Source organism: Leptodactylus fuscus, chromosome 1 (genome assembly GCF_031893055.1).
Source record: "Leptodactylus fuscus isolate aLepFus1 chromosome 1, aLepFus1.hap2, whole genome shotgun sequence".
Lineage (NCBI taxonomy): Eukaryota > Metazoa > Chordata > Amphibia > Anura > Leptodactylidae > Leptodactylus > Leptodactylus fuscus.
Window position 1 is genome coordinate 190,300,178 of NC_134265.1, and position 10,209 is coordinate 190,310,386.

General features: G+C 38.7%; 1 protein-coding gene across 3 annotated transcripts in view; it reads left to right on the top strand.

Moving 5' to 3' along the window:
• The window catches only part of HOOK3 (hook microtubule tethering protein 3), a 77,023-nt gene extending 67,381 nt beyond the window's left edge, over positions 1 to 9,642 (top strand). For 2 of the 3 annotated variants that reach the window (XM_075280427.1, XM_075280428.1), the window contains 5 exons: positions 1,047 to 1,147; positions 1,262 to 1,366; positions 2,258 to 2,329; positions 2,818 to 2,954; positions 8,141 to 9,642. In XM_075280427.1, coding sequence (XP_075136528.1) covers positions 1,047 to 1,147; positions 1,262 to 1,366; positions 2,258 to 2,329; positions 2,818 to 2,954; positions 8,141 to 8,156 — 431 coding nt within the window. In that variant the 3' untranslated portion in view covers positions 8,157 to 9,642. Of the gene's footprint in view, positions 1 to 1,046; positions 1,148 to 1,261; positions 1,367 to 2,257; positions 2,330 to 2,817; positions 4,774 to 8,140 lie in introns of those variants that run through there. The other variant, XM_075280429.1, reaches the window with a different exon arrangement.
• Positions 9,643 to 10,209: the final 567 nt, after the last annotated feature.

The following is a 10,209-nucleotide window of genomic DNA, read 5'->3' on the forward strand; positions in this document are numbered from 1 at the left end:
ATGATGGGGTTAACTGTTATTAATGTGAGGCACATGGAGTTACTGAAACTAAATTAATAACCGCAAATGCCTGACATTAATAGGCAGAGTAACTAAAGGAAGGTCCCTGTGTGTGTCACTTTACTGTAGCTTCCTCTCCTCCATACAACAGACATCTTCCATAAGACACAATGAATCCTGGCCACTCATCTGCAGGGTAGATGCTAAATCCTAGTGTGCTAAAGGACCTCTGATGATGTCATGACTATGTGATCGGACTCTGGTGTGGGCGGAGCTACTAGGATTTAGACTCAATCTTATCTGTAGATGTTACATATCAGTGGCTATAGGACCTTTGATAACATCACAGTCACGTGACCTCATGATAAGCCAATCACAGAGAAGGAGCACTAAAGGACCTCCCCCTTCCAGGTCCTTTCAGTTTTCTGTGCTCTGTGGACCCTGACTCGTGTATAAGCCGAGGAGAGCTTTTTCAACATGAAAAATGTGCTGAAAAAGTCGGCTTATACTCGAGTATATACGGTATGTGTTGTGTTTTTGTTTGTTTTTTTTTAAATCACAGTTTATCTATAAGAAATGTTGCCCAGTGAGACCCAAGTAGTACGTGCTTGAAAAATTTGAAATGTAAAAAATATATTTGCATTAGGTATACTGGTGTGACTAAGTTCCCATCTTGTTTTCTTCCATCACACTTTTATCAATGTGGATTGGCTAACTTTAATAGTTAGGCCTCTACCCAGCAAGCAACCGCTTGAATCTAGTATGTGCCAATGGTCCTACTACCTGCATTGCTGCCCTGACCTGCAAATCCTATTTGGCATCAGATGGATGGTTTAATGGAAGTGATGTATGGATGGTATATATTGCTCTTTAGGAAGTATATCAGAAGAGAAGTTCAAAAGCCTTGATGCAGCTGTACAAATTATGTACTTGTGTATGACAAACACACATGTATGCTGCTGATGAACATAAATGGATAGAAGTGTGTCACTTATGCAATCATCATGGCAAAAATAACTAAATGTTTAACTTTACTTACACTAAAGCAATGAAAATCGAAGAATTGCAAGAAGCTTTAAGGAAGAAAGAAGATGAAATGAAACAAATGGAAGAACGCTACAAAAAATATCTAGAAAAAGCAAAAAGTGTAAGATTGTATTCAAATCTCCTTTATTAATCATTAAGCGGTGCTACAAGTGCCAGTTGTATATCCTAGATCTTGCCCCACATGTACGGTATTTATTTATTTATTTTATTTTAGGTTATACGTACATTGGATCCAAAACAAAATCAGGGAACAGGGCCAGAGATCCAAGCTCTAAAAAATCAACTTCAAGAAAAAGATAAGATGTTCCATTCTTTAGAGGTGAAGAATTTGCTATAAAACTGGTTGGGCTGTTGTTTTACAAATCGCAGAAACACATGTTCTACTGTGTTCTTCCGAAAATAAGACAGGGTCTTTTTTTTTTTTCTCCGACAAAAGAGCTAGGGGCTTATTTTTGGGGTAGGTCTTATTTTTCAGGCACAGGAATAATTAAGAACTTCTTTTGCTTTGCTCTGGACAAATCTTGTGAAATGGTTCGGGTTAGTAACCCTAAATCTAACTTGCATTCACTGTTGATGGTGTAGTGTCAGTAGGATCTTAAACAAACTTACTGGCACTCTCTCTCTCACACTTTGTGTGGCAGTGGCACTGTGCCCTATCTATCTTCTCTCTGTTACGCTAAGGAGGTGTTGTAGTGGAGTGTCTGTTTTTGTGAGAGCGAGCTTGGGTGGTACATGACATCTGGTCACATAGGTAGTCAAGCCAATGGCATAGTAGCAGCCGGGAGGTGGGACCCAGTAGGCAGATGGTGGGACTCTGGAGCAGGAAAGCAGACTTTCCAGCTACACCTCTTTCTTCTCCTGTTCGCCTCTATCCCGCATCATCAGCCGGCAGAGCCAACTGCCTGTGTCAGTTCAGCCATTTTCCTGTGGCCGAAAGGACGCTTGTTTAAGAGGCCACAAGAAAATGGCTGGACAGACATGCGCAGTCGGCTCTGCCAGCCGATGATGCGGCAAAGAGTTGTCGAGAGAAGACAGAGGCATCACTGGAGTCTTCGGATAGCATTGAAGTATATGGAGTAAAGCTATTATTTAATATGACATACTGCTTTTGCTAGATATGTCATTTTTATATACAGTAGATTACTATGTTCAGTGCTAAACTAATGTATAACAAGTTTTTTTTTTTTTCATAATTTTTTTTTTCTTGTAGAAAGAGTATGAGAAAACAAAGACACAGAGAGATCAAGAAGAAAAGCTGATTGTCAGTGCTTGGTATAATATGGTAAGAATCACGTGCTAACACAATACAGTGAAACTAAAAGATCACTTTTTGTAAGAAGACCACCCTCTTACCCAGGCTACATTTTCACTTCAGTCTCAGAGGTTTCACTATGTATTTTAGACTTGGCAGTGGGTAATAGGACACATGCTGCTTCCGTGATATAAATAGGAGATGCTTCACTTTAAATTTGGTTATTACCTGACTTGTTGAAAGGGATCTGTAATGGCACGCGCAAACAGCAAGTAGCTTGTTCATCGCAGGGGGCTTAAATGGTTGCAGATTGATACATTTCTCATAGATGCTTTAATTACCTGTGACTGACAGTTCAGCTTGGATGGTGACGTGTGGGGTTAAAGAGAAAGACATTGGGGTAGGGGGGATGTAGTGAATAAGGAGTGTGGCACTACAGAGTGGACTAGAGGTCACTTGTGTGTTCTGGTACCTGTGTCCTTGTTAACACGTTATGCCTATTGTTGTTTCATTTTCAGGGTATGACCTTGCATAAAAAAGCTGCGGAAGACAGACTGGCAAGTACAGGTTCAGGACAGTCATTCCTTGCAAGACAGAGGCAAGCTACTAGTTCCAGAAGGTCTTACCCAGGGCATGTACAGCCAGCCACAGCGAGGTAGAAGAACCTTATGCCAGGAAATCTTCACCATAACCTTTTGTTGCACATAGCTGCATTTCAGGAAATGTCACCATTGTGCTTTTATTTTTTCCTTCTCTTTTTAATATGACAGGTTTAAGGGTTTAGTTCTTTGGGTTTTTTTTTTCCTTTTTGCGTCTGTCCTAAATTCATTATTTTGAATGTGCCAAATAACGTTATACAATAATGAAGTGTAAAAAATTTTCCTTTATGATTTTTTTTTTTTTTTAAAGAAACCTCTTTCTGGCTGATCTGTCTATGTAATCTTCTGAATGGTCATTTTAATCAGTGATGTCTAGGTGGAGATTAAGTTATTACACTATATGGGCATGGATGAGCAAACCCTACATTACTGAGAGGGCAATTACTATTAATTCATGGACTTCCAAATTTAATTTTAGGAGGATTATTTTTTTCTTTATATAGTGAACACCAGTGGGCAGCAGTCCTGTTCCATTCTCCATATGCCAGTGGCTGAAGTGCACGTAAAAGTTGTAGCAGATTGTTTTGGAAGAAGGAAGGGATTGTTTGGGATGGACTGTTCACTGTGTGTACTCTGTGGTTGTTGGCACATGATGTCTTAAATTGTTCTTTTGCACATGCCCTCCTCTAAGTGTACATACCTGCAAGCATGTGGATACGTTTCAGAGAGATGACCCTTGTTTAAAGGGTGGTTGATTCAATTGCCTGAAAGAAGCCATTTGTACGCACAGAATGTTAGTGTATTTTCAGGAATATGTATATAACTCATAGGTGCTACAATTGGCTGGGCTAACAGAATGCACTTTGCCTCAGTAACTTATTAGAATGTTCTGTCTGACCACATATCTATCCCACTTTCTGTTATGTAATTTTTATCTTTAAGTAATATTTCATCATTACGATGAGCTTCAAACCAGATTGAGATATTTGCATTTATTCATGATGCTTTTAGCAGAACAGACCCCCATAAAAAATTTAGGTGCCCTAATTTAGATGAACAAGTGGGTCTTAAAGCGGTTGTGTGGGAAGTTTAGATTCATTTACCTGTTCCAGTAGACTCTTAAAGATGTACTCCGGGGGTTTCAGTCATGTCCTGACTCCTGGATCATGTGATCAGAAGAAGCGCTCTGATGCCAGGGCAAACCGTCCCCTCCCTTCTTCCCTAATCTCACAGATAAGGAGCTGGTATAGTCAGCCATCGTCTTTGGGTCAGAGTGCTTCCTCTGATCACGAGATGTAGGGGTCGAGACAATGCCTATAAAGGCTTCACAAAGTGTCATTCACTTAGCCAAAATCTAGCACCATGTGGTAAAAGCATGGTCTCTATTGGGTGCCTATGCAGACTTTAAAACACTTCTCCTAGGACATGTATGTGTCCAAATTAAAGGTATCTGAACAAAAATGTCAATCTGTAGGTCTTAAGTATTTTCCTAACAACATAAAATCCACGTAATTTTGTGCCACTATGGATATTTAGGTGTCTGCAATGACTGGTTTATTTTATAAACCGTAAGGTAGCACTTTAAACCTGTGACTTGGTTCTTTTATATTGTATGTGTTTAGTATTTTATTTTACTTGTAAAGTGATGCTATAGTTTGAGTCCTATGAATTTAGACTACGAATAATGATCGGCTCCTTTTAAGAGGTTGAAATATCTGCAATATATTTATATCTGTGACTTTACCAGAGTGTAAAGTCAATGGAAGATAAGGTAACAGCCAAGCAAATTTCTCAAACTCCTCATACACTTCATTGTAGACTACTGGCTGAACATGTATATTATTCTATCAGCAGGGGGGTTTAAGGATTCCAGACACTTTTGCATTTTTTTCTAAAGGGGGAGGGGGGGGGAATGCAACCTCTTCTAATAATGTTTACGCCCATGTAAGAAGGAACTGCCTCTGTTTTTTGGGGGGGGGGTTTTTAGCAAAGATTACACAGCCAAGTTTATATGTTTTGGCCATAACTATGTCTGACATTAATGATTGACAGAGATATGTAGGTGAAGGGGTATTTCCATTACAAGATCAAATTTTAAGTTTTAGCTTAAGCTAACTGAACTGTTTTTCCCAATACATTGAATTATCGGTTTTGTACTGTTTGCCAGATACTGCTGAAATATGTTTCCTAATAGTGTACAGTTTGGTCTAGGAGCATTGGCCTGAGCTATATATGACACAGGCTTGGCCTGCCAATAAGTTTATTACCAAAACCAGGAAATGGAGGGAGGAGGAGACATTAGAGCATTTACCTTGAAGGGGTTGTCCACAAATTTCATGACCGAGGGAGGAGGCTGACAAAGGGGTGTGTGTGGGGGATTGGGGGGCAACAACATATACTCTTCTCTCCCTGGTGCTCCAGTTTCTGCCACTGTCCGCCAGACATTGACCACAGAAAGGGAACCAGTGACGTCACTCACTTCACTTCAGTTTATATGTTGTACTGTTCAGTCACTTTTCATAGTCCTGTTCAGTGCATGTTGTCTAGCATGTAACATATATCTTCACAATCCTAAAACCTTATCGGACAGGGATTGTCCTGTTTTGTGCTTAAGTTTGACATGCACCAGTGTGTGTCATTGACATTGATATTTGCATATCCTGTATTTGGATTATTAGAGACTTCTATTTCTTTTGATTGTAGCAGTATTAGATTACAGATCTACTTGCATTAACGCCAATATTAAAATATAATCTTTTCATCAAAGCATATCTATAAGGGTTACTGACTACCCAATTGGCAGTGTACATCAGAGTAGACCTGCTGTGGCTGCCATGACTTTTTTTTATCAAAAAAACAAAATCCTAACAAAGCCTGCACTACATTACATGCCATGGTTTTGAACTGACTAAATAAATAGCGGGCTAATGATGCGTTGTCAGATCAATGGGCATGACAGTAGACAAAACAGTAAAGAAAGGAGAAATTGCACATAAACTTTAATATGTTGTTTCAACTTGCTGCCTGTTCATTTGCATTGTTTATGGGGGCATAATGAAGCCACTGGGAGCACAGTTTCATTTCTTAAAGGAGTTGTTCCACAGAGGACACTGCTTGTCCACAGTACAAGGTTTGGAGTGGAGTGGTTATCAAGCATGGCCCTGCTGCCCTATTTACTGTGTGTGGGGCAGACGGTAACAGCAGATTGCTGCTCTGCTATGTCGATCAACCCCATAGACTTTGAATGGAGCAGCAAGGCAGATATTTCACTGCTGCACCATTCAATCTCCTTCTCAGTGTGGTCATGCAGTGAGAACTAAATGGGAGGCACAGGACCCCCATTCTAATGATCAGTGGGGCTGCCAAACAATCAGACCTGTGGGTAAGAAATAAATGTTGTTTGTCCTACAATCCCTTCAATGCCTACGAAGCCATAATTTACTTAATTAATCTTTAGCTGTTTAACACATTAACATTTTTGCTATGGTGTAAGTACTCCTTCAGAATACATTTATAGGATATTTTGTCACCATACAAGTCCTTTTATAAGCTAGCCTGGTAAAATAAAGATTGCATTATTAGCTACAATGTTGGAATTGCTGTATCTAAGGTAGTTTCTCCTCGCACTCTTTGTTTAAACTATAGGACTAGTGTCAAAGAGTATCGGGTATGCTAATTTACATTACGAGTACATAGGGGCAGATTTCCTAATAGTTTATACCACCTTTTCGTTGTCTTTGCATTGGAATTCTGGTACAAATGAAGCCAATTAATTGGTGGTAGAACCTACTAGTAAATGTGCCCCTTTGTACTCTGTGTGCAGGTTAGCTTGCTGTAGTAGCATATCAGAAGCTAGCACTAACCCTATTCTTTCATTATAACCATGCCTCCTTTTCTCTAAGCCAGACTCCTTTAATAAATATGCAAAGTATGAAGCCATTTTATTGGGCTCATATAAATCCAGAACTCTGTCACATTCAGCTTAGAAAATCTGCTTCTTTGTTTTTGGGGGGTTTTTTTGTTTGTTTTTTTTTTACTTTTCCCCTCAGCTGCACCTACTTTCTTCATAGAGATGCTCTAAAAGTAAGGCTAGGGCTACATGGTGACTTTGGCTGTGACTCCTATCACATGACCAAAGATAGCTGTATTGCTCTGTGACTCTTTCACTCATATTAGTGAATGTAATCACATTGCATCCCAGAGGTTGCTACGACTATGAATATTAGTCGCAAGAAAGTCAAACCTTTCTTGTTTTTGTGACAGTCGTGTTGCAACGCCATTCACTTAACCTATCGTCATGTAAGCTCTAGCCTAAAGGATTGCTATTTCTTTGATTACAGATACTGTTTCAGCAAATGGGAACATATCAAAGAAGTTTCCTTACTAATCTCCTTCTTATGATGTGTAGATAGTCAGACATCAGATCATAAATCATATTGGTGGCCTTGACTTTATTTCACCCAGACATCATTGGGGATACTGATGGAGCCCCTCATTGTCACTATGACCTAATCATCTGTGGGTTATTGGCAATCAAATCATGGACTTGAATGTTTGTCCTTCATGTCCATCATTTAGTGTACACGATTGGTGGAGTTGATTAAACTATATACAATTTGAGAATTTTACGTAGCTGTGGTCTACTGTTCCACCTAATTTATTTGGACCCTCAGTGTCTTCCATTTTGCATTTCTCCTCCTTTGACCCTGTCATTTAGTGTAATTGAAATGTGTAGCATGCTGCAGTCATGCTAGGATAACATAAAACACTGAGTCCTATATATATATATATATATATATATATATATATATATATACACACACACACACACACACACGTATGTAATAGTCCCTAACAATGTGCAATTTATGACACGTCACCAAATACTGCACCTCTATAAAAGAAGAAAGAAACAAGCAGACAAAGGCATTCAATTCTTGTATAATGAAGGCAGTCCAAGGTTTTATTGCAATAACCCCACCTGGATGTCACACAAGCTTTTGCCACATGTGAATACAGAAGTCTTATGGTTTTTACCATGCTCTTAACCATTGCTGTCTGCAAAGACTGTTATCATAGATCCCAATCTGAAGACTAAAGCCATACACTAATGTTGAGAATTGTCCTTGTCATCTTGTTTCTCTGTAGAAGTATTTCACATGTATGGCATGCATTAGGTTAAGGGTTTTAGACTTCATGCTCAGTTTCACACCATTAATATTTTCTTGCTATTTATTTGCAGTGATGTCTTTGCATGATCGTGGCATGATGCGCATTTTGCATGAGAATTTGTGTTCGGGCGACCTAACCAGCAGACTAACCATCATTAGGGGCAGTGGTCTAACCCATGCTTGCTTCCTTCAATTTATGCTTCTTGAAGCACTTTGTACCTTTGTCACAGATTGGCGTCAAGGTATTGTGCTTTTTCTTTATATATTTTAAGAAGTGCATCAGACTTTTAGAACACGTCTTATGTAGCTACCATTTTCTTCAGTTACATCTTGAATAAAGGGGTGCATAAAGCAGGTGCTGGATGTACTGTACCCACTAAGTCATAGAGCGGGCCGGCACTGGCTATGGGCAATGCTGCCTTCAGACTAAATGTGGAGCACAGATTTATACCTCTGATACAAGGAATGGCAGTATATACATACAATAGACAAGTTTGTTGTACACTTTCTGTTGTGAGACCTTTGCAATATGTAATGAATTTTGTGAATATGACTGTTTATCTAAGAAATAACTTGTTTACATTTTCATGTTCTCGTTTTCTTAAATCTAAGATTTTATTTTAACTTTATTCTCCAACTTCTTGTATGGCATTGCCACAGTTATTGATTTCCTGATCTCCTTTCTATGGACATCTATTGCATATACCTGCTGCCTTAGCCTTTATTTAAATAAACCATGCTCATATGTCAATGTATTTCTACTAACACTTGTATTTATATAAATATATTTGTATTTAGACACAGTGAGTCTCCGGCTCCAGTTTTGCCTGTTTTATTGTATAGATTAAAATGCAACCTTTTTACTGCAGTATTACTTCATATAGAACAGTACATAACATTTACTTTTTTAATACTGATACCGATGCAAGCTTTAATGTGTTTTATTTCAGTTGTTATCTGATTGTAAAAGAATCCATTAACCATGGGAGGGTTGGTGCCGATGGAATATTGTATGCACGACATGCTGTAGAAATGTCAGTGCATAAAAGATATTATAAAGCAAAAATACAAAAATGTCTATTCAGACACAGAGACCCTTTTATCAAAATAGCAAATGAAGTTCTAAACCACTTTTATAACTTAGCTTCAACTTCCGTCCAATTGGAGACGCTTGGAGCGTTGTTGTTGTACCATAGTCTATCATGCATGATAGACTGTGCCTACCCAGCATGCACTAGTTTTCCTTTGTACCCTAGTTGCTTGCCTATTTCTTGTGGTCACCTGCGTTAAAATTGGATAGCGCCTAGAAAAATCATATTCTATATTTTCTGTAATATTGTTTATGTAAACTATTGTAAATGTAAAACTGCAGTAGATTACCCTTAGCACTGCATCTGTGGTCAGCGGTACATAGCAGGACATGTTGGAACCAGTGGTGACGAGACTTGTGTATATAGGATGAATGGTTAATATAATTCTGAACATGAAATGTACATTTTTCAGTCAATTCTTCCAGTGTAACCAGAAGTGTACTTTTGTTAAGGAACCTGTAAATAAACTATTTTAAAAGAAATGGATTCTGTGTGATATGTGTTTCCTCTTTAATGTAGGGGAAAAGTAGGAGAAAAGTCCTAATGGTGTACACCTAGTGTGAAGAGAATTGCGGTCCTTTGCATCTGTATATGACTCCAAAAGTCATACTGATAGGGAATGTAGATTGTGAGTCCTATATGGGACAGTAACTGACAATGTCTGGAAAGTGCTGCGGAATATGATGGCATTATGTAAGGAAATAAAATAATAAAAATAAAATAATGGTGTGGCCATACCCTACTAAGGGTCTGATACCTGAGTACTGTACTGTCCTAGCTTTGTCTCCAGCAGTCCAAAAGAGAATAAAAGTTAGTTGCAGTGCACATTCTCAACCTGCCATTTTTTTCAGATGCTTGCTGAAACCTCTGTTGTGATGTCTTGTGTTCCTAGCCATTGAATCACCAACAAGTGTATAGGGCATAATTTAGAGGATTAACCTCCTCTCAGTTTGTCCTCGGTTTCTTCTTCTCATTTCCTGTATTTTTCAACAAGCTTGTGGCAGGCCTTGACAATTTGATGGACAAGACACTATAAAGTACCTTTAGTA